At 33.9% G+C, this 25,850-nt stretch overlaps 1 protein-coding gene across 1 annotated transcript; it reads right to left on the minus strand.

The window, feature by feature from the left end:
• Window positions 1-15,388: 15,388 nt before the first annotated feature.
• On the minus strand, window positions 15,389-17,781 carry LOC133299167 (uncharacterized). The gene is made up of 4 exons (XM_061498608.1): window positions 17,143-17,781; window positions 16,684-16,935; window positions 16,482-16,585; window positions 15,389-16,091 (listed from the first exon to the last, which is right to left on the minus strand). The coding sequence occupies exons 1-4, from the start codon at window positions 17,779-17,781 to the stop codon at window positions 15,389-15,391; spliced, it is 1,698 nt and encodes a 565-aa protein (XP_061354592.1).
• Between the last annotated feature and the right edge of the window lie 8,069 nt (window positions 17,782-25,850).

The raw sequence follows: 25,850 nt of genomic DNA on the forward strand, positions 1-25,850 counted from the left end.
GCTATCACAAGTAGTATAAAAAATATAAAAAAAATATATTAGGCAAGCCTGAGAGGCTCTAAGGCCGAGCTTTTGAATTGGAGCCTGAGGCCTTTTTATTAAACGAGCTTTTATACAAGTCCAAGCATGGATCCAACAATCAATTTTAGACATGTAAGCTCAGGTCTTCACGAGCCGAGGCAAAGGCCCATTAAGGCCTCTGGCTCGTTTAGCACCATACTACCTGTGCTAAGAAATTCTACAAGTGGGAGGCGACTACACCACTCCAAAAGCTAGCTCAAAGGTTGGGAGTGTCTAAGGCCTTATAAATTCCACATTAGTTGCACATCCAACCAATGTGGGACTATATATCTCAACACGAACAGTGTTATTTTTTCAATATGTCACGTGGACAAGTTCGTTGGACACTGTAGCGAACTCAGTTTGCTGATGTGTCACATTTTTAGTGGACACCAAATTCGCTACACGGGGTAGCGAACTTGGTTGGAATACAATGTAGCGAACTTGGTACCTTTTTTTTAAACTTTATACTTGTTATCCATTAGAAACGTGACACGTCAGTAAACTGAGTTTGCTACAGTGCCCAACAAATTTGCTCAAATGACATATTGAAAAATAACACTATTCACGTGATATTTAGATAAAAAAATTGATGAATAATAACATTTTGATCGATGTTCCGATACTCCTTCACCTAAAGTAATAAAATGTGTCATTACTAATAAAGAAGGGGTAGTAACTAGTAAGTGATTCACCGAGAGAATTCAGTATTGCTAGAGTATCAAAAATGTTTGGTTGATATTTAGAGTAATAAAAATTAATTCTGCAAAGGGTAAAATAACTTTTTGAAAAAATTGAAAATTTTAATTTTTTTGCTGAGTGGAAGCAGATTTATTAAAGTTTTAAAAAAATACATACATTAACACTTCGAAAAGTGATTCTACTTTACCATCTAAATTAAATTAAATCTTTTAAACTCACATTTAAAACATTATCAATAAGCATAAATTATTTATTATTAAATATTTTAATGTTATTAAAAATTATTGGTTTAAGGGACAAATATTTTATTTTTCTTATTTAGTATATCTAATACTAAATGTTAATAACTTTTTTCTATATTACTTTTACATAATTACATGCAGAAAACATTTCATAGCAAAATATGTGCAGCAGGCTCCTGGGATGACACGTTACAGCCACTACCCATTTGACAAGTGCAATGAATGACTCACTCCGACCAATCCGATGAAGAGAAATAATTTTTTCTTTCTTTCTACCAAGGAATTTTTGTGCTGTATATTTTTAGTTTATTACTTTATAATTATTTCAGAGTATTTTTTTACATGCAGACAAGAAATTATTCTTTCTAGAAATTATTCTTTCTAGAAATTATTCTCGAACAACTTTTACTTATTTATACCAACACACACTGGTATTTTACAAAAATATATTTACTCATACTGTAAAAGGTAAATTTAGATATTAAGTTCATAAATAAATATAAATTGAGCCCATATAAAAAAATCATTAACAATGATATAAAAAAAAAATTGGAACAGTAATAAATTTTATAAAAAAATTTGAAGTTTTTTGAATGATCCACATTTAGTATATGGTTGAATTAGTTTTATTCTAAATTTAAAATAGTTTGTGTAATAAATCCTGGAAAAATAATTATTTCTTCTAAAATAATCAAATTCATCTATCCTCTTAGATAGTGCTTGGTAGAAGATTTATTTTGGATTGATGGGAAAGTGTAAGTGGATATTGGAAAATATCACGTTTGGTTCAGGTTTTTGAAAAAAAATACTAGGCAAATAGGATAGATGGAAAAATGACTTTTGTGTTGATTTTTGGATGAAATTCACTTTTACAGAATACCACTTGAGATGTGATATTTTGAGATGAAAAACCAGGTGCGAAGTTTATCCCGAACATAGATTTTGCAAATTTAAATAAATTTTCCTGATAATATTTTGGTCAACCAAACAACTCTTTTTACGTTTTTCTACCAAATTCACTTTCCAACCATTTTTCTAGTAATTATATTTTTCTAGTATTCAAAAAATTTCTCCTCAATCAAACGCTCCCTTAGATATTTCTTGGAAGAGAAGACAAAAAAAATAAAAAATACATATTATGTGCGGCGATAATCGCGTGGCTTATATATCCGTCAATGGGTCTACTATGACATATTTTGTCTGCGAGATATATACATTGATTCCATTTTCATTTGGTAGTTAGACCGTGGAATTATTTTTGTTTCCGTATTTCTGGAATACGAGATAACGAATAAATCAATGGGTACATTTTTTTTTAAAAAGAATTTTTTTTTTCAATGTTACGGAAAAAAAAATTAAAAGTGATGAAAAAAATTTCAAATATAAAAAAAAAATGTATTGAGTTGGATACATGTATTCGTACTTTTATTTTTAAAAAATACCGTATTGTATTAAAAAAAAAATATGCCAAGTAATAAAGCTATATATTAAAAAATAACAGTTGTAAGAGTGAGGATATTCTAACTACCAAAAACTCTTACTACTAACTAGGGGTGTTAACTGATAGAGAAAAATTAAGATACAGAAATATAACTCACAATGTTTGAAGAGGGAATACAACTCAAACTTAATATAAACCAGAAACTAAAACTGAAGAACATAACATTAAGAGACACATTACACCCAAATAAACTCTAACTTAATGACTCATTATACTACCCAAAACTGACTCATTATGATACCGTTAAGACTCATCAAACAACTTTAGTGCAGCACATGGCCGTTACATCAAACTTAAAAGACCATTGAATTTTCTAACGGACAAAAAACAAAGAGACTCTAACATTCCCTCCCTTAAAGTGATGTTCTTGAAAAAATCAGTTTACTCCAAATCCTTTGACTTTCTCCATGGAACACATGCCAAGTAATCCCCTGAGCTTTTGAAACGCAACATATTTGAGAGGCTTTGTAAACAAATCAGCAACTTGATCCTCACTTCTACAAAAAATAAGATCAATTATACCAGCCTTTGTAAGATCCCTTAAGAAATGATACTTCACATCTATATGCTTGCTTCTCCCATGTAAAATTGGATTCTTTGACAATTTAATTGCAGAATTATTGTCACAATAAATTAAAGTTGCTCCTCCTTGCTTAAAGTGAAGTTCTTCAAGAATTCTCCTTAGCCAAATGGCTTGGCATGCACAAGCTGTAGCAGCAACAAATTCAGCTTCTGTGCTTGACAAAGTGACAATTGGTTGCTTCTTCGATGCCCAAGAAATAGCACCTGTACCAATCATAAAAACATAACCTGATGTGCTCTTCCTGTCATCTTGATCTCCTGCATAATCACTGTCAGTAAATCCCACTAAATCAGATTTTACACCCTTCTTGTAAAATATCCCGAAAGTTCTTGTTCCTTGCAAGTAGCGAAGGATTCTCTTGGCAGCCAACAAATGTATTTCTGTAGGATTTTCCATATACCTGCTAATTAAACTCACAGAATACATTATGTCTGGTCTTGTTGCAGTGAGATACATCAAACTTCCCACAATTTGTTTGTAGAAGGTGTTGTCAACCTTCTTTCCTCCATGATCTTTATGTAACTTCAAGCCACATTCAACTGGAGTGTGCACAGGATTACAATCCTTCATCTGAAACCTGTCTAGAATATCTTCCACATATTTATTTTGAGAAATAAAAATTCCATCACTTGATTGTGCTACACTTATGCCAAGAAAGTAATGCATCATACCAAGATCAGTCATTTCAAACTCATTCATCATAGACTTTTTAAATTCTTCAAACATAACATCACAATTTCCAGTGAATATAAGATCATCTACATATAAGCAAACAATAAGCATTTTTCCTTCATCACCAATCTTAACAAAGAGTGTATGTTCATAAGGACACTTTATAAAACCAGCCTTAAGAAAATAAGACTCAATGCGACTATACCAAGCTCGAGGGGCTTGTTTTAGTCCATAAAGTGCCCTTTTCAATTTGTAAACTTTATGCTCATTTCCAACTTTCTCATAACCAGGGGGTTGTTCAATAAATATTTGTTCCTCTAAGTACCCATGCAAGAATGCCGATTTGACATCTAGCTGGTAAATAGGCCAAGAATTTTGTGCAGCCAATGCAACCACCAACCTGATTGTATCATGTCTCGCAACAGGAGAAAAAACTTCTGTATAATCAATCCCATATTGTTGCTTGTACCCCTTGACAACCAAGCGTGTTTTGTGCTTGTCAATTTCACCATTTTCCTTTAACTTTGTTTTAAACACCCACTTCACACCAATGATTTTGTGTCCATTTGGAAGATCAGTTAACTCCCAAGTATCATTCCTCTCAATTGTATCAATTTCAGCATCCATTGCTTTTCGCCATTTTTCTTCTTTGACAGCACTCTCAAAAGTCACGGGATCACATTCTGAAAACAAAGCAAAGTGAGTAATTGGATCTTCAATTCCAGTTACCTCATAATCTTCCATCCAAGTAGGCCTTCTTCTAACACGACGAAGAGATTGAGTTTCTTCTTCGTTAACTCCAACTACTGTTGGCGAGGATTGACTAGCTGAAGAAGTTGCAATGGACGAATTTTCAGGCATACTAGATGCTGAAATTTGCTCTTGTTCAGAATCAATATCACAAAGAACTTCGGTAGGCTGCTGCATATTCCAATCCCAAGTGTTTTCTTCGTCAAAAACAACATCCCTGCTAACCACAATTTTTTTCGTCAGTGGATTAAATAATTTATATGCTTTAGATGTATCACTTACACCTAGAAAGACACATTTTTCAGCCTTGTCATCAAGTTTTTTTCTTTTTTGTTCCGGGACATGAGCATATGCAATGCATCCAAAAATTCTAAAGTGATCCACATTTGGTTTTCTCCCACTCCAAGCCTCTTCTGGCGTCATATTTCGAACTGCAAAGGTTGGACTTCTGTTCAAGACATGAATGCACCAGTTTACTGCTTCTGGCCAAAACGTCTTTGGAACTCTTCCTCTTACCAACAAGCTTCTAACCATGTTGAGGATGGTTCTATTCTTCCTCTCTGATACACCATTTTGTTGTGGTGTATACGCAGTTGTAAGCTCTTTTCGGATGCCATGTTCTTCACAAAAAGCTTCAAATTCTTTTGAGCAATATTCACCACCACGATCTGTGCGAAGTGTCTGAATCATCCTTCCTGTCTCATTCTCCACACGAGCTTTGAAATTTTTAAATGTAGAGAAAGCTTCTGACTTTTCCTGTAAAAAATAAACCCACGTTTTTCTAGAAAAATCATCAATGAAGGTAATTAAATATTTTTTACCTCCATTAGAAATTGGATTTATTGGACCACAAATGTCTGAATGCACCAATTGCAAAATTCCCTTTGCTCTCCATGAGTTCCCTTTTGCAAATTCAGAACGATGTTGTTTGCTAACAACACATTCTTCACATACTAAGGAATGAGGAATTGTGATTTGAGGGAGGCCTGTCACCATATTTTTCTGTTGGAGCGTCTTCAACCCACCAAAGCTCAAATGGCCATAGCGAAAATGCCACAACCATGAAGGATCTTTCATTTCAGCCATTAAACTAGATTGGATTCCTTCAATCTTTAATGGAAACAATCTGTTTGAACTCATCTGAATAACAGCAATAGCACCTCTAACAGAATCATATATTTCACAAACACCATTTTTAATAGTGATCACATAACCCTTTTCTTGTAATTGGCCAGCACTCAATAAATTGCTTTTCAAATCAGGAACATACAATACATTAGATATTGTTTCCACAAAACCATTCTTGGTTTTTATTTTAATGTCACTTTTTCCCATTACTTTCACAGTAGAATGATCACCAAAACTCACAGTAGATTGAAAATTTTCATTCAGATGAGAGAAAGAAGACTTACTACCACTCATGTGGTTGCTACAGCCAGTATCCACATACCAAACATCTGGCTCAATTTGCTTTTCATCTTTAGCAACCATCAATAAGGTTTCACCTTCCTCCTTTTCTGCAAAGTTTGAACTTTCTTCTTTTTCTTTGCTATTTGGCAGCTTAGTATAACATTCAGATTGATAATGACCAAATTTATGACACCTGAAACATTCTACCTTGGATTTATCAGGGGCTCCTCCTCTGCCTCTGCCTTGAAATTGATCATTATTGGCTCTGAAATTAGTGGACCTTCCTCTGCCTCTGCCTCTGTCTCTACCTCTGCCTCTACCTCTACCCCTTCCTTGAAAATTGTTGGAACGAGTATCGGTAGAAGCCTTTAATGCTTGCTCATCTGTGTCTTCCTGTTTGAACTTCTGTTCATGCACCACCAATGAACTCTGCAATTCATCAAGTGACAAATCATCTATATCTTTAGATTCTTCTATAGCACAAACAACAAAGTTAAATTTTGCTGTTAATGATCGAAGAATTTTTTCTATGACAGTTATTTCTTCTATCCTGCCTCCATGAATTCGCATTTTATTGACAATGGTCATCACGCGAGAGAAATAATCTGCAATTGATTCTCCCGACTTCATTCGAAGTGTTTCGAATTCCGAGCGTAAAGCTTGAAGCTGCTGCCTCTTTGCTCTTGTAGAGCCTTGATACTTCTTTTTCATGGAGTCCCAAATATCCTTGGAAGTTTCTTTGGAAAGAATGGTTTCCAAGATAGAACGGTCAATGGCCTGGAAGAGATAATTCTTCGCCTTCAAATCCTTCAACTTTACTGCTTCATGAGCTGCTCGTTGTGCTGCTGTCAACTGAGCTCCTTCTGCTAGTGCTGGTTCAACAACACCATTGGTAACTACATCCCAATATTCCTTGGATCGAAGGAAATTCTCCATCAACATGCTCCAATGATCATAATGACCATCGAAACGTGGAATGGCTGCTTGCACAAAATTAGAATCTGTGGCCATGACTCTTCACTTTTTTTTTTCTCACAACTCAATTCCCTCACATGTTTAACTCTCAACCTGGCTCTTGATACCACTGATAGAGAAAAATTAAGATACAGAAATATAACCTCACAATGTTTGAAGAGGGAATACAAATTTCATAGACTGACTCAAACTTAATATAAACCAGAAACTAAAACTGAAAAACATAACATTAAGAGACACATTACACCCAAATAAACTCTAACTTAATGACTCATTATACTACCCAAAACTGACTCATTATGATACCGTTAAGACTCATCAAACAACTTTAGTGCAGCACATGGCCGTTACATCAAACTTAAAAGACCATTGAATTTTCTAACGGACAAAAAACAAAGAGACTCTAACATTATGATACCAATTTGTAGGATCGCTCAAATACAAAACCAACAAATAAAACAACTATTCAAGAATGTCGTGGACTTGTGGAGAAAGAGAACAAACTTCTGTGAAATATTTTACTAAACTTCGTTGCTTCTCAATTCTATCTCGGCTCCTTTGTTCTCCTCATCTTCTATCTCGGCTCCCTTGGCCGCAGTCATCTCCATCGTCTTCTTCTCCGAGTCGTCTCTTACGCGTTCTGACACGTCAATCTCCTCCGCGGATGCGTTGCCGTTGGCAACCTCGGATTTCGCCATCTCGGTCTCTTCTTCATCCGCATCATTCTCCTCATCTTCATCATCATCATTGAAGATTTCATCTTCTTCATTAATCAGATCAAAACGTCCAGGCAAGTATTTTGTTATGAAGGCCATTAGAAAATCCTTCCACATATTATTAAAGTCGCAGCAGTTCCATGTACGGAACCATTTGATTGCGCTTCCTCTGAGTCTTCTCATGGCCACCTGCCATTTGTCCTCCGTCCAGGTTTTTTCTTTCCGAAAATGTTCCTTCAAACAAAGAAGCCAATCTAATGCTTCATCCTTATCTCCATGGAAGAGTGGCACCTCTAACTCGCTCTTTTTCCCCATAGCTCTGATACCAATTTGTTAAGGTATCAACACACAGAGCAAGAAAAGAGAGTTTGATAATAAAGAAAAACTTTCGTAGATTATTCGTTTAGCGAGCCGAGCTGAGTTTTGGTCTTAAAAAGCTAAGTCTGTGTTTATATGTGTCAGCCTGACCTAGCCTGATACCTGTTATGAATATAATTATCGGCCTGTGGCCTATATTATTTACAAAAAAGAAAAGCCTGATTTAGCATGTTAGCCTGTTTAATAAAAAATAAGACAATAAAAATTTATCCAAATAGAATATACAATCAACAGCACTAGTAATTTCATAAATATTCATAAATTCCATGTATATCCAAACAACATAATATAGAACAAAATTATTCAAAAAGTCTATTTAACCAATAAATGGGGTGAAATGGATTGAGGAGAGAGAAGAGGCTATTACAAGTAGTATAAAAAATATAAAATATAAATAAAAATTAATATACTAAGTTAGCCTGAGAGGTTCCAAGGCCGAGCTTTTGAATTGAAGCCTGATGCCTTTTTTACTAAACGAGCTTTTATACAAGTCCAAGTCTGGTTCCAATAATCAATTTCAGACATGTAAGTTCAGGCCTTCACAAGCCGAGCCAAAGGCCCCTGGTTTGTTTACCACTCCTACTACTAACTTACTACTCATCACATCACCATTGGATCAAAGAGAGAGAATGTTAAAAAGTTTTTCAAGAAAGAGAAAATATTCATCTAATGGTGATTAGACATGTAGTAAGTTGATAGTGAAAAATTTAGGTAGTTAAAATATCTCGTCTCTAATGTATATATACGGTGGGAAACAAATGTTAAGAGAAAATGTACAAAATTATTATTATATTATATATTCAACAAACTTCCATTTCGTAATTTTATTTAGAGCAAATACTATTTTCGGTCCTCAACAAATTTTACGATGCCCGCTTTAGTCCCTAGCAAATAAAAAGACTATTTGTGGTCTCTAAGAAATTTAAAATGGACTTGTTTTAGTCCTTTTACTGAACTAATGTGGATCTTTTTTTAATTTGTGAGAGACCACAATTTTAACTAAATGGGTCCATTTTGAATTTTTTAAGGACCACGAATAATTTTTTTATTTACTAAGAACTAAAGCGTGCATCGAAAAATTTGCTAGGACAAAAAAGGATATTAATTTTTTTTTTTTTTTTTAGTACTCAAAGGGGCCTAAGCCCATAAAAAACAAAAGACCATTTTTGAGTCAGCTTTTTTTCTCTTACTTATGCTCTGTACACTCGCTACTTTTAGCACCTTTACCACGAGGTTCAATTTTTTATTTTTGTGACAAACGAGTCCTTTTAGCTTATTTATTTTTAATTCACAATGTGAATTTTTTTTATTTTATGGTTGTTTATTTTTATATTAATGTTAAGAGAGAATTATCGAATGCACAATTTTAATCTACTTATTTAAATCTTTATCCTTAAAATTTAGAATGAAGTCTATTATTATTTATTTGCCTAACGAAGTCCATGACTATCTTCTTTAATTTTAAATTTATAATAGAATGTTAAAACCACATTAGCATTTTAAATTAAGTTTCGTTTTTTATGGGATCAATGTAAATAAATTATCTACATTGAACTTAAAATGTTTTGTGAGGAAAATCAAGATATTTTTGTAATTATTATTTATTTTTGGATTATAATAATTATTTTTATTATACTTTTATAATCTTTCTATTTAAAATGATATCATTTTGAGAATAAATATAAATAACGTATTTACATTTGCTATAAAAACATAAAAACCTTAAATTAAAAGCAAATTCATTGGTCGGCTACTAAATAGTGGGCCGGAGCACATTAAATATTTGCGCGAGAGCGTCAAGATTAATAAACATACTAATGGAACGGAATATAACATAAGGATTTCATTATATGTTTGGTACATTTTAAAAAATAAAATAGAATTAAATAAGAGATTAAAAAATATTATATTTTTTTAAATACAGTAATGATAGCAAAATTTAAATCTATAATCTCATATAAATTACCCAAACCCCTCAATATTATATTTTTAATTCTACTAAAAGAAGTAAAACAAAGAGAACATAAAACAACATAACATTCTATCCTGTTCTGTACGCCCAGAAAAACGCTAGAAAAAAAATGAAATAGAAAAAAAAATAAAAAAATTGTATCTTCTATTTTTTGTTCTTTATCTTTCTGTCTTAAATGTAGGCATCAATGGAAGTATGAATCTGATCCAATGTTTCCCTATGGCCTAGGCAGCTGGGTATTGGTTAGTCCAGATTACAAGATATGTTTACACAATGAGAAAAACAAACATCAGAAATAATATTGTGTAACAGCTTATTTTTATTATGACTAATGAACTTGTTTTAAATACAAAACTGAGCTCGTGCGGTTGTCACTAACCAGCTGATTTTATTGGTCCACAAAATCAGCAACAAACTAACAAGCAATAACAGTAAAATGCAGTAAACAAACTCCTAAACAAAAGACTAATCAATTTAAAAAACAACTAATTAACTCCTAAAAATAGGACATTAACAGCAGCCTTGAAACATCAACATTCTCGTCCTAGATCAAGTGCTGCACACTCCTAGCTTCTCCCTGAGAAATTCAAATCGACTAACATGAAATGACTTGGTGAATATATCTGCAATTTGGTTTTCTGAACTGCAGTACATTAGCTTCACTTCTCCAGCCTTCTGCACTTCTCTCAAAAAATAATACTTGATCTTAAAATGCTTTGTTCTTCCATGAAATACTGGATTCTGTGAAATAGCTAGAGCAGCTTGATTATCCACAAATACTTCTATGCCTTCTTTTTGCTCCAAATGCATGTCATCCATCAGCTTCTTCAACCATAATGCTTGGTTTACAGCTGCAGTAGCTGCAATGAACTCAGCTTCTGCAGTTGATTGGGCCACTATTTCCTGCTTCTTTGAACACCAAGAAAAACAAGCTGACCCAAATGTAAAACAATAACCCGAAGTACTTTTCATATCATCCACTGATCCAGCCCAGTCACTGTCAGAATACCCTTGCAACTTAAACGTCTGAATTCTGCAGAATTTGATTCCATATGAAAGAGTACCTTTCAAGTACCTTAACACCCTTTTTGCAGCTACCATATGCAGTTCACTTGGACAATTAAGAAACCCAGACAAGACACTTACGGTAAACATAATGTCTGGCCTAGTTGCAGTGAGATACATAAGGCAGCCAATTAAACTCCTATAAACTCTTTCATCTGCAGATTCCGATTCATCTTTCTTTTGAAACTTTTCCTTTTGACCCATTGGAGTACTTACACTCTTGCACTCCTCCATGTTGAATCTTTTTAGAATCTCCTTCAAATACTTCTTTTGATAGATAAAAATTTCATTTTCAGTTTGTCTAACCTCCATCCCCAAAAAATATGACATCTCACCAAGATAAGTCATTTCAAACGTTTTCATCATTTCCCTTTTGAATGCAGTAATCTGAGAATTATTACTCCTTGTTACCAGCATATCATCCACGTAAAGAGACACCACCACTAAGTCAGATGCTAACTTCTTGACATATAAAGTGAATTCACTAAGACTTTTTATGAAACCCAAACCCATCAAGTGCTCATCCATCTTGCTGTACCATGCTTTAGGAGCTTGCTTCAAACCATAGAGAGCTTTTCTCAGCAAACAAACCTTCTCCTCCTGATCTGGTGTGACAAAGGCTTCTGGCTGCTCAACATAAATCTCCTCTTGCAACTCTCCATTCAAAAAAGCAGATTTCACATCTAACTGATACACTTTCCATCCTTGTTGAGCTGCCAAGGCAAGAATCATTCTAATTGTATCTAGTCTTGCAACCGGAGCAAAGGTTTCTGAGAAATTAACTCCCCAAACCTGTGCATATCCCTTCACCACTAACCTGGCTTTATGCTTATTCACTGAGCCATCAGGATTGAGTTTGGTCCTGAAAACCCATTTTACTCCAATCACTTTCCTGTCCTCAGGTCTTTCTATTAGCTCCCATGTCTGATTTTTTTCTATCATAGCCAACTCATCCTTCATAGCATTCATCCACCTCTGATCACTTTTAGCTTCCTCATAACTTGAAGGTTCCAAAACAGCCACACTACACCTCTGATATATATCAGTCAGAGATCTGGTACCTCTAATTGGATCATCATCTACTAGCTCATCATAATCCAGTGAGACCTCCTTATGCTTTACTTGTGGCTCATCTGTCCAGTCCCACTGCTCATCTTCTAGGAACAGAACATCCCTGCTATTGATCACCTTCTTTGTCTGTGGTTGATAGATCTTGTAGGCTTTTGACACCAGACTATAGCCAATGAAAATTCCAGGTTCAGCTTTTTCTCCCAGCTTGTCTCTCTTAACCTATGGAATGTGAGAAAAACACAGACAACCAAACACTTTCAAATTTTTTAGAAATGGCTTGAAACCAAACCAAGCTTCGAAAGGTGTCTTCTTTTCCAGTACCCTTGTAGACAGTCTATTTAACAAAAAAACAGCTGTGTTCCCAAAATTCTTTTGGTAGATTTTTCTCATGCAGCAGACACCTGGTCATTTCCATAATGGTTCTATTCTTTCTTTCACTAACTCCATTTTGCTGTGGAGAATAAGGAACAGTAAGTTGATGCTCAATTCCAGCTTCCTCACAGAAAGTGTTAAACCTTTGTGAAGTGTATTCTGTTCCATTATCAAATCTGATGACTTGAATTTTGCAGCCACTTTGAGTCTCAACCCATCTCTTAAACTTCAGAAATATCTCAGCAACTTCTGACTTTTGCTTCATAAAATAAATCCAGCACATTCTAGTATAATCATCAATGAAGATAAGAAAACACCTGCTGCCATTTAGTGAAGGAGTCACGTGAGGACCACAAAGATCTGTATGAATTAGTTGTAGCTTCTTTGTAGCTCTCCAGGTGGATTCTTTGAAAGGAAGTCTTGTCTGTTTGCCCAAAAAACAAGCTTTGCAACTTGTGATCTGCTCCTCCAGGATTGGTAACCCAGTTGCCATTTCATTCTTCTGCATGAATAGTAAGCCTTTGTAATGAAAATGCCCCAACCTTTTGTGCCATATTTCTGAATCACTAGCTTGACACTTGAATGCCGCTTGCTCCTTCTCAAGGGGATTTAGAGAAAAACTCTTCTGTTGCATCTTTATTCTGAACAGCTCCTGACCATTTGAGTCAAAGATCAAACACTTTCCTTCTTCAAATATCACTTTAAATCCCTTTTCTACCAACTGCCCCACACTTAGCAAATTCTGATCAATATCAGGCACGTACATCACACCAGAAACCAGCTTAGTTCCAGCATAGCTCTTTATTGCTACAATCCCTTTACCTTTCACTTCTAGATACTCTCCATTTCCAATTCTCACTCTTGACTGCAATGACTTGTCAAGGTCTCTAAATAGCTTTTCATCACTTGTCATGTGGTTTGTGCAACCACTATCAACAAGCCAACTATCACATGGAGCATTAGAGGAGAAACAAGAGGCAACAAATAATTGATCTGCCTCATGCTGGTCTGCAACATGTGCCTCACCTTGCTGCTGATCTCCCTTTTCTTTGCAGAACCTTTCAATGTGTCCAATCCTATGACACTTTCTGCACTTTACATCTGGCCTCTTCCAACATCTGAAGTGTGGGTGATTCTGCTTTCCACAATGCTTACATGAGGAATGCCCGCCCCAATTGTTCTTAGAGTTGATTGCATTGTTCTCTCCTGCAGCAGCTTCTGAACCACTATTGTCATCTCCTTTCTTCCATCTTACATTATGCTGTTCTTTAGCCTGCAAAGTTCCTTCTGTACTTCCTTCAAGCCTCATTAACCTTCTCTGCTCTTGTGCTTGCAGGGCACTTAGCAATTCTGCCAACTTGATTTGAGACAAATCCTTGGTATTCTCCAAAGATGCAATGGTTGCTTCAAACCTTTCGGGCAAGGAGACAAGAACCTTTTGCACTAGCCTATTATCAGAGAGGTCATTTGCAATATTTACCAACTTATTAGAATACTCCTTAATTGTTTCAGACTCCTTCATCTGCAATCTCTCAAATTGTGTGATTAGATTCAGCCCCTTCATGCTTCTAATCCTCTCATCTCCTTTATACTCATCTTTGAGGAAGTCCCAAATAGCTTGAGCTGATTCACAAGCCATAATTCTGCTGAAAATGGCAGGTGAGACAGCAGCATATAAACAAGACTTTGCCTTTGCTTTTCTTGTTATCCTCTCCTTATGAAACTTGATCTGATTGATGGTTGGATTATCAGGAAGGGGAGCAACTTCATAATCTTGTTCTACAGCTTCTCAAAAATCGCAACCCTCTAGATAGGCTTGCATTCTCACTGCCCATGCTTGATAATTTTCTCCATCGAATATTGGTGGAGCCATTGCTGAAAAACCACTCGATCCTCCCTCCATTAATTTCTCAAGTCACTCACAGCCCCTTAAGATCAATAAGGCTCTGATACCAATGTTGATCTTTTATGAGAAAAACAAACATCAGAAACAATATTGTGCAATAGCTTATTTTTATTATGACTAATGAACTTGTTTTAAATACAAAACTGAGCTCATGCGGTTGCCACTAACCAGCTGATTTTGTTGGTCCACAAAATCAGCAACAAACTAACAAAGCAATAACAGTAAAATGCAGTAAACAAACTCCTAAACAAAAGACTAATCAATTTAAAAAACAACTAATTAACTCATAAAAAATAGGACATCAACAGCAGCCTTGAAACACCAACACACTCCCAATTTTGGAGTGTTGGTGTGTATGGGATTGCCGTGATGGCTTTGCAAAGGAAAAAAAAAACTCAACAAACTAGGAAATGGCATTTGGCTTACGACCAATGTCCATAGCATAGGATAAGGCCGCTGAAACAGCTTTGCTTCCTGGCACAATTACATCATCTCCAATTAATAGTGACCCTTGCACAGATATGCACAATGAAGATAGAATTGTGCAAATAGTTTTTCTTCTCTTTTCATGCTATTTTGTTGGCAATAACGATATGGATCATTGTTGGATTGCCTCCTTACCAAAATATTAACTTAATCCGTAAACCATGCAAAACAAAATGCACCATTGTATATGATAGAAAAGGTATATAGGATACATATATCACACATGTATATTTATACACATATATATCAAGTCTCTAGTACTAATACATTAAAATTGATCTTCAATATTATACCATTTTGAATTGACTGGGGAATAGCCAAAAGGGCTTGGGATTGCTATTTTGTTAGTAATAAAGATATGCCTAAAATGGAGTGAGACAGAAGTTGACACTGAGCTAATTACATCTGCACTGTAAGCAACAAAGTATACAAAGTAAGCCTGTTAATAGATATCAAGGAAGAGTTCAAAGTTGTATGCATAGCTAAATTGCTTTAATCAAACCTACCCTTCTTTTAATCACAACCCTTCAGTTTTGTTCCAAAGCCATCGCAGTTCTTTCAACATTCTGCAAGAGCACAGCATATATTTTGCCTCTCACCCTCCTACATGCTTCCAAATCAAAATCCCCCATGCCGGAGCCATCCATCATATCCAACCAGTCATTCACCTTCTTCATTTGACGCATCATATCAGCTACTTCATAATCTGATTTAGGTATGGTTTTGCTTATAACCTCATCTAAGTAGTCCTCAAAATGAGCCAAAAACCATTTTTTACTTTCACGCTGCAAATTACTTACAAGCTGATCAGCAGCACCTAAAGCACGTCCCTCAACCCAATCTGGTGTTGCCAACCCAATGTGGATCTCGTTATTGTTCCTTTGCATCCTAACAAGGCTTGTGCCCTTTGGTTTGGTGCTGGATTTCTTCGTTGTTTTTGTAGCCTGCATGGAAACAGCATTGGTAGAAGAAATAGGACTAAGATCAGACGTCGTAGCCGCTTTGATCCAGGAAGCTGCATTTTTCTTTCTCTCCAATGCCAGTTTTATTGATTCACTGATAGTTCCGGGGCTACTTGGATGACCGTCAATTTCTGTTATTGGCGTAATGCATTTTAGTGACTGAAGAATTAGTATAGACTCACTCATATCTTTTTGAAGGTTGAAGAATTTATCAACTGATGGCTGCCCATTATCTGCCTTGGCTAAATGTTGAAACTTTGAGTATGTGCTGGGAAGAATTAAATAAATCATTAATCAGGTGGCTACTGGCTAGCAATTACTACTTAAATTTCCTATGCATGTTATTATGAAAATTGAAAAATATTATAAATGCACCAATCGTGATTCTTGAAGATGGGTGATAGAAGAGGAAACATAAACAACCAGCATAACATTCTCTAACCACTGATGCAATTCATGCAAGAGAAGAGTAAATCAGTAAACATGACAATATGGGCTACAAGTATAAACCAACTTATTTAGTTGCTCAAAATTGTAAATCCAGATAAAAAATTAATAAATGAATAGATAAATAAGGTCAAGATGTTGATGGTATTCGATGAAGATACTACATCTTAAGCAACCCAATGGCCTGTTGCATAGCTATTCACAAGGATACGTGTGTGCATACCTTAAGCATTTAAGAATTCTCTCAGCAGCAGATGCCTCTTGAAGAATATCCGCAGCAGCAAGCACAGCTGCTTCTTTGAGCCTCAGGACCTCCTGTGATCATAAATGGGCATTTACAAACTATCTATTCTTTTGCATAAAAGGGGGGCTTCAGTTTTATGCATGGACATTAAATCATTGAAGCATGATACCTTGCCATGCTTCTCTAAGATCGAGGGAAGATATGTCCATAAAATCTTTGTTTCTTCCATATTCTTGTCACTAACTACACTGGACATGTAAGCAGGGTCTATTAATTTATCACAATTCTTAACTGGTATGGAGGTCTTGCTCATGTTGGAACTTCTGACTGATTTCGTAGCTGAACCAATATATTTTACTTTCGATTTAGAGTTTGAGTTGTCTTCAAAGCTGTCATAGCTTGCTGAGCGAATTGGAGAAGTCTGTTTACACAGGAAAGACAGCAAGCATAAGCAATCCACCATACTCGATTGTCATGAATGGAAATTAAAAAAGGAAAAGAAAAACATTACTAGTTTTCCCTAGTCCTAAAGGCTGAATGTTTGAAAAAAGGAAAAGATGGAGCATTAGTAATTAAGAAAAGGCTGGCAAGATAGGGGAAGAGATTCACAGCCAAGTTTGGTACTTACACTGGCACTACGACTATTACCAGTTGTTTTTATCACATGTTTGACAACACTTGCATCCAAATTTAAATTTTCTCTGCCTCTCCAACTTCTTCTTTTAGATGATGAAGTGGATATTGTAATATCAAGTAAACTCGATCCACATTCTTGAATCATCTTCTCAGAATTTCCCCTGTGGATTTCTGATGCACTGGAAGAGCGAGGCTTCTTCTGGGGAGCATCATTAGTCGTCTCCTTTCTCCACAAAGAATCAGAGAGATGTAAATCTTGCAAATTATCCGTAGAAACAAGATTTTGGAGTTTTCTAATGCAGGGAAATCGACCTGGGATAGGTTTTATACCTCTAAGCATTGGCACTGGATGTGATGGCTCCAATTTATCAACATATATCAATTGGCCAAGTTGCAGCTTATTACAAAGAACCATGTTATCTTGTTCACGTGGAAGAGACACGTACATGGCATGCGTGGAATCTGAAACCTTCAAGTAAAATCCCTGCTTGGGCCAAAGATCACCCTCTGCGGATGCCGGAATAATGCTTTGAATTTGTAACAGAGAAGGCCTTTGATCTTGCATCATCTTCTTGCCCCCACCCATTTCTCGAAAAAGCTTCTCGAGGACCCCACAAGTCAAATGCTCCATCTTTTATCAAAAATGCTAATTAAGAATGGATTGTCGTCTTAATATATGGTGATGAAAGATCAAAGAGAAAGAGATGGAAATCTTTATTGGATTTCTTTACAAATTGAATTGAGATAAGTGAACATAAAGAACGTGAAATTGTTCTTGAGGATGATCTGAGGCTTCGAAATTATCTACAAACAAACTACAAAGTCACCCCAGAGGCCAGAGGGTGGAACCAGAAAACTGAAGCTAGTTAAAAGTTAGAACCGTTTTTTTTTTTCTTCACTTTTTTGGGTCACGAATTAAAGGGGTTTGTTCAACAAACAATCGATCATGAGGATCGGGATAGCAAAACGCAGAAATATACTGGGCTAACGAAGCCCATGGGCCCAAAAAAGAAGGCCAAGGATTTTGTATGACAAAAAATAATTCCCAAAGACTGAAAAAACTGCATTATTAGGAAATGGATGATGGGAAAAAGAATTTAGCCATGTCAAAAAATCACAATTATAAAAATGTAAATCAATGATTATGATTTTATAATTATCTATTTTAATATTTTTCTTTTTTTTTATTATTATTAACCCAGTTTTGTACGATTATAATTTTTCACATAACCATATGTTTATGTCATATTTCTTTTTCACTCGAGAGAATCAAATTTTTTATTATTATCTTCTATTAATAATGCCAAAAATCTGATTTGATATTTGTCAGTGGTGCTTATTGGACCCACCAGCCCGAACTAACATGTATCAACCTTCACCAAATCTTTTTTCCTTTTTAAAGAATTTTATTTATTAATGTATTATACAAAAAATTTAATTCCATGATTCCATCTGCCAGTCATACATAAATTATTATTTTTTTCTCAATTATTAAATAAACACAACATTATTTTGAAACTTAATTTTATCTTTTTATATAATAACTTTATAACTGTCACCATTTTGAGTAATAAAATATTATTAGTACTCGTCAAAGTCAGGTAACACTAATTCAATGATATTATTAAAAAATGTTATATTAATTCAATAATTTCAAGTTACATAAAGTTAGATGAAAATTTTAATTTTTTTTTAAAAAGGAAAAAAAAAATTATGTCTATTATAACATTTTAAGGATTTCATTTTTGTTATGGTACTTTAATAACATTATAACATTTTACTGAGCATTATAATGAAAAATAGAGTACTTTAATAACATTAAATAAAATGTTATAACAGAGAGTACTTTGAGAGAGTACTCTATTTTAAAAATATTAAAGTATTTGACTGAGCATGTGATAATGTTTTAAAAATGACAAATTGATATAAACGAAAAATAAAAAAAAATGTGGATTCACATGCATCGGCTAGTATCTTGATAAAAGTTATGTACTAGAAAACTTTGAGACAGTATTTGACTGAGCATGTTATTGAGTGTAAAATCGAATCGAAATAGCATCAGTAACTACTCTGCAGATAACATTCAGAACCTGAGATTCGTGGGTGATGATTTCAATTAACCTCCTTTCCTCCAAAAAAAAAGCGAGATGTGTGGAGAATGGAGATAATAGAGAATGATTCACACATGTGGGGTGGGGTGGGGGACATCTTGATTCTTGACCATTTCCTTCCTTATACAGAGATGTTTCAACTGCTCCCCAATCTGCTATAATTGCCAAACTCAAAATACCAACTAAAATAAAACCATCTCTTACAAGACATGATGGAACAAATACTAAAGCCTAAAGCACTCATTTTCCCCCTCCTCCTCCTCCTCCTCCTCATCTTCTTCAACCATACTTGGCAAGTCCATTCCCGAAACCTACCAAGCTCTCCTTCACCTTCACCTGCACCAGCACCTGTGCGTGCGTTCATTCTATTTATTTATTTTACCCTTTTAATTTTTATTATTATTATTATTATTTTATTTTGGCTTAAATCCAATGAATGAATGGTCCTTCTAAATTTCAAAAACCATTTTCAGGAAAGTATTGGCCCTGCAACATATGAAGGAAGGAAAGAAAATCCAAATCCAAGGTGGGGGTCATTTCCAGCTACATGTCATTCAAAGTGCAACCAATGCAGGCCTTGTGTGCCAGTTGAGGTCTCAATCAGAACAGTGGCAGCGGAAGAGAATCAGTACTATCCCATAGCTTGGAAGTGTATGTGCCAGAGCAACATATTTTCACCTTAGTTTTACAATTCTGGCTAGTCACTTGAGTTTGTATTACCAAGTTTAATCCCTAATCCAGTTTTCCTTCAAGAAACGTTGATAATAAATGTAAATTCACAACTGATACGATCACGGATCCTAGACTTGATCTAAGCCAAAAGGTTTTCTAGTAATGCATAAAAAACCAAACATTTCTAACTGAAACAGAGACAACAAATAATTTGGGACAGGACGTAGGCACTGAGTTCCTCTAACATGAAGCATGGCAGGGAATTTTATCATTTAAGACATTTTTGGGTGTGTTTCTTTTTGGCGGCTGTTAGTTTGGGTTAGGAGAAGACAAAATTATAGTCATTCTATGACATTTATGTGGCTTATCGTGATGCTGCAGCCAAAGCCAAACTATAAATATGCACATTAATTAATATTTGTTAAGAATAGTCAACCTCTTGGTTTTTGTTATAAGGAATACAATTCAGATATTATGAGCCGGCCCAAGAAAATTCAACTATACTTTCGCGTCTGGATATAATTTTATAAATTTTGATAGTGTTTCGCCAGTTTAATATCCATCAGCAAACATAGATACAAAATTTAATATGAGATTATCTATTTCCTTCTTCTAACAATTATACTAAAATTAATGCTATTCAATACTATAATAAAGTCAATAACTGAATAAACCATGATCCCCTCATTTCAAAATTGATCTACTGAGTACGACTGTTATGGAATGGAAAAAAATTAAAATATTTACTATTTTAATAAATAATTACAAAAATATAACTATTTTAACATAATTTATTGGTTTATGTGGTCGTGACCCCTCAGCTCATTCCTGCTTAGAAAAGAAGTGACTCATCTTGTATTGACACGTGACATCAAAAAAGTCAACAAATTGATTGTAAAACTTCAAAAAGTCATAATTTTTGACTTGGGTGTTTGAATTAGGTAAAAAAAAAAACTATTTCAGATAATTTTTTGAAATCTACGCAATGACATCTCATTGAGGGGGATTTGATCAAAATAATTTCAAAAATTTGGGATATTTTACCGTAAAACTTCGAAATGGCGTAACTTTTGATTCAGGTGTCCAAATCAAGTGCTTTTTATTTAATTTCAAGTAACTTTTAGAGAGCTACGCGTTGACAAATACCCAAAGGGAATTTTGCCAAAAAAAATTCTCAAAAAACACTTCTTTGTGCCCCGTTTGGTAATTTTTATCTGTGTGAATGATTTTATTAAAAATTTTACTTTCAAATACTAACAAATAATCCTCTGAAAATTTGTCAGTGCTTAAATCTCAAAAATTTATGTGAAATTAAAAAAAAAATCACTTATTTTGAACTCCTGACCAAAACTTTTGGCCCTCTTAAGTTTTATGATAAATTTGAGCTCATATAATCAATAATATCATCAAGTCAACAGTCAAACACGGACATGTTAATATTTGTTTTAAAAATGGGTCAAAAAGTCAAATAAACATGCGTTGTCCTTTTTTTGGAAAATTTTGAGAGATAAATGCTGTGGTGGTATTATTATTGCAAATTGAAAAAAAAATTGAATTTTGGTTTTGACAAAATCCCCTTAAATGAGATATCGTTGCGTGGAACTCAACAAATTATATGGAATAATTTTTTTTTACTTAACTCAGATACTTGAGTCAAAAATTATAGACTTATGAAGTTTTACAATTAAACTGTTGAGTTTTTTTATGGCACGTGTCAACACTGGATATGTCACCTTTTTTCTAGGCATGAATGCAGTGGTGGAGCCGGCCCAAAAATTTAGGTGGTGCCAAAAAATTTGACATATTAAATTATCAAAATATTTATTGTAATTACACAAATTTATCAGGAAAAAAATTTATTATGAATTCTAACATAGTTATCTAAATTATGTACTAAATAATGACGCATAATATTGAAAATTCAAATGAACAATTGTCGTTGACTAAATATCAAAGCAAATATATAAAAATGCAGTAACTTTTTCGGTAAACATTTCAAACATAAGAATTTCACTTTCCTCCCACAACATAATAAGTAATAAACCAAATATTATTCTAAGAATATGAAAACACACAAATATAATAATTATATGTATAATAAGCATTGCCCTTCGTCTCCTCTTTCATTATCTCTATTCCTTAAAGTTTCAATATCTCACGTTAGAGAACATTGCCCTTGTTTGCAACAGCTATAAGCATGATGGAAAGTTCTCACATTTGAAAATTAGGTTTTTGACTATTCTTTGTGTGTGCAATAACCCAAAACAAAATAGTTCAATGGACCTTCATATTCCATAATTATAGTCCTATTATTCATTTGGTTTCATGATTGTTACTTTCAAGGGTTAAGTGTTTGTCCTTTTAAATGACACAAATTGTATCATTTTAGTTTTTAACACTATGTTTTACCGGTAAGATATAGTTATAACATGAAAAAAAAAATCTCCATGTCAGCTGAAGTGACTGAGGAAATAGAAAAAAAGAAGTAATTTTTCATATTATAACTATGTTTTACCGGTAAGATATAGTGTCAAAAATTAAAAGGATACAACCTTGTGTCCTTTAAAAGGACAAACCTTTTTTCCTACTTTTAAATGAGTTTATTTGGTTTAGTTGGGCCCAAATTTTGAAATAAGTCAACTATTCATTTTTGTGATTAAGTTTAGAAGTCTTTCTTTTTTTAAATAATAGGAGTAAGAATAACTAACATAAATGATTAGAATAAAGTAGAAAAAAAAAATATACAGGATAAAAAATAAAAAATAAAAGGTAAAACACAAAAATAATCATACTATACATCCTTATTATTTGTTTGCATTTACATGATTTGTTGTTATTTTGAATTGAGTATTTGATTTTCTATTTAGGTGGTGTTAAATTATAATTTTTGCCTTAATTAATTATAATTAATTACATAATATATATAATAAGTAAAAAAAAAAAACAAGCAGGTGCCAAGGCACGCTGAACTTCATGTGACTATGCCTCTGCATGAATGAGTGAGGAGTCACACCTAAATGAGGCGTGAGTGGTCACACTCATTTTAGACGTACCTGAATATAATAAATCCATAAATTATTTCAAAACAATTGTATTTTCGTAATTATTTATTAAATAATAATATTATTATTATTTCTCCCGTTATTGGAACAGATACAAAGGTAAATATGAAAAGAGAAAACTCGTCAATTCGTCGAAGCTCAGTAAAACTCACGTGATAATTTAAGATGAACATGTGTACAATGTACGAGAAAGTCACAGTACTTGGCTGCTTGGTCGTTTCTTGCATTATTGTCAAACATATGCTTTTTGGAATGGCAAATAGCTGTTGAGCATAATCTTAATATGCATAATGTTTTGGTCGCCTTAGGAAAATTATATAGTCAAAGGCCCTATCCTATCCTATTACTCATTAACATACAAATAGCACACCATGCTTTCAACTTCAGCCAAAAGCCGCAGTCAGAGTTGTCAGGCATATCCAATTGCCAATTGTAATTCAATTTTACAAGTACTAAGTGAATTTACACAAACACCCCCAATCACAATTTCTCTTTCTTTGGAAGAAAATTTATGGAATTTTTTTTTAAATGATGTAAAGTTGTGTTATTTTAAGTGAGAGAAAGAAATAGATAAAAGAAGAGAGAGAAGAGACAAAAAAAAAATATAAAAATACAGGTCTCACTTCTTTGTGAGAGTGAAATGACACAAGTTATATAATTAAAAGAACAAACACTTTTTCGAAAATTTATTTAGCAACATCCATGTATATACTTTCCATATTTACAGTCGATAATTGACTCCTCTTTTTTCATTTTTAGTTTCAATTTTTCAGCACAATATAATGTTTCTGAATCCAGTTTATACTGTTTATTTATATAATTAAAAGAAGGGATTCTCGGTTCTCCTGACCAAAAAAAATTCTGCTGTCACAAACACAAGGGGATGGGTCCGTAATTTATAAAATAAAATAAAAATAAAAATAATTAAAATCACGTTCTTCGAAGGCTATGCGGGACATCACGCTCTTCGAAGGCTCTACGGGACGGAAAGATAATCTACCGCAACAGGAGAACTATAATTCCGTTAAAAGAACTAAAATCCTAAATAACTACATAATTACCTGTTTATAGTCTATTGGCTAAGTTATATTTTACTACACATAAAATTTTCACTAACTTAGGTTCCACCAGATTTGGCATAATAATTAATATGAAATAATATTCTAACTAAAAAGTATTGGAAGTTATCTTTATTATTAGCATATTATTATCGGAAGGACGAGCATGTCATTTGGCATAATATAGGTTAGCCGTCATCATTTCTCATAGCAGAGCAGCTGTATAAATATGTCCGCGGTTGGAACCTTATGCAACACAAAAACCAAACTTGAGTTAAATATTGTGATTTGCGAGAGAAAGAAGAAGAAGAAGAAGAGGAGCAGATTAAGAAATTATTAAGCAATGGAAGGTTTGATTCCATATATTATTGATGCGATCAGGAAGCCAAAGCCTCACCACATGAACAACTTCTCCCATTCAGATAGCTCAAAAAACCGTAGCTACCATTTGCTATTGGGATCAGATTCATTCAATGGATCCTCTCGCAGGAGAACCGGGTCTCAGTTCTCGGAGCAGGTCAGCCCCAGAGGCCCAGTGTCTGCTGCTGCCAACAACATTCGCAAACGAAAATCCTGAGGGAAAAAAATGTTTTATTTTACTTTTGGGTCTAATTTCGTATTATGTATCTTATTTAATGTTTCATTCGTTTGTTTAAGATGATGATGGTCAACTATCATTTATAATGTAATTGTATATTACGTTTCTAATTTTTGTAAGCTCATTCCTTTAAGATTAACTGTAATGAATATTACTTGCCTTGGTTTGCTTCAATCAATTATTAACAGATATTTGAATAGAAACGCGTCTTTCCTTTAATCCCCATTTTGAAACTTTCATATTCTATTTAATTCATAAGAGGTTAGTAAAATGTTCGGTAATGGGAACTTCGATATCACGAGAACTTATTGAAAATTATAAAAAAGAGAAATTAACAGGGGAGGGGAGGGAACCAGGAGGATCACAGGCCTTGGACGGATTGAGGAACGCATGGTAAGGATCAAGGGAGCTATTCTAAAACAGCCACGAAGTCCCCATCTATTGGATTGATCTTTCAAACCCATGTTAAGGGGTTATATTATATACTTATATTTTTAATGTGAGATAAATGTTATCTCACCACATTAAATTATACTTTATTTTATTTTCTTGCATACACATCTCATGCATCAAATAATGATACTTGTCTCACATCTATAGGAGCCTATAATAGCATAAACACTTATGGCTTTATCATACTCATCGTTGGAGATGATTTTCTACCTGTATATATCATTCATTCCCTGTTGAGGGACACCTTTTACACCCAAGTTCTTTTGTTATTATTATGTGAGAATACAATTATAGTGTTGACGTGTCCTGTACGTTCCCCTTGATTCTGAAACTAAGAGCATGTTTAGTGTGACGTATAAGTTATGATAATATAAACTTATATTATACGTTATGATATTTTCAGTTGTTTGGTGTGACCATCGTATAGTATAAGCTTATACAGCATAATCCCTTAATATATCAAAATGATGTATAACTTAATCCGGCCTAAGGGTGAGGGATAAGGTCTGATAAGATATTGATGTATTAACATCGTTGACCAATGTAATTCTCAAAAATTAATATATTATTTTAATATTATTCTATTAAAATAAAAATTAATTTTTCAATATATTATTATTTAAAATATTGAATATTTTTATTTTTATAAAAATTAATTTATATTTTGGACACACTGATCAATAAATTTTTATAAAAATTAATATCATATGACATTTTTTGAAGAATTATATAAATTCTTTATTAAA

The sequence above is a fragment of the Gastrolobium bilobum genome, unplaced genomic scaffold (genome assembly GCF_033153095.1).
Source record: "Gastrolobium bilobum isolate Gb01-03AN ecotype WA unplaced genomic scaffold, APGP_CSIRO_Gbil_v1 utg500, whole genome shotgun sequence".
Taxonomy (NCBI): domain Eukaryota; kingdom Viridiplantae; phylum Streptophyta; class Magnoliopsida; order Fabales; family Fabaceae; genus Gastrolobium; species Gastrolobium bilobum.

What these genes read in the sequence shown, in the direction of transcription:
- LOC133299167 (XM_061498608.1), bottom strand. Translation starts at nt 17,781, where the DNA reads ATGGAGCATTTGACTTGTGGGGTCCTCGAGAAGCTTTTTCGAGAAATG. An exon ending in GTAATAGTCGTAGTGCCAGT is followed by an intron (nt 16,936 to 17,142) that starts GTAAGTACCAAA and finishes CTGTGTAAACAG; the next exon opens with ACTTCTCCAATTCGCTCAGC. An exon ending in TCTTAGAGAAGCATGGCAAG is followed by an intron (nt 16,586 to 16,683) that starts GTATCATGCTTC and finishes TTATGATCACAG; the next exon opens with GAGGTCCTGAGGCTCAAAGA.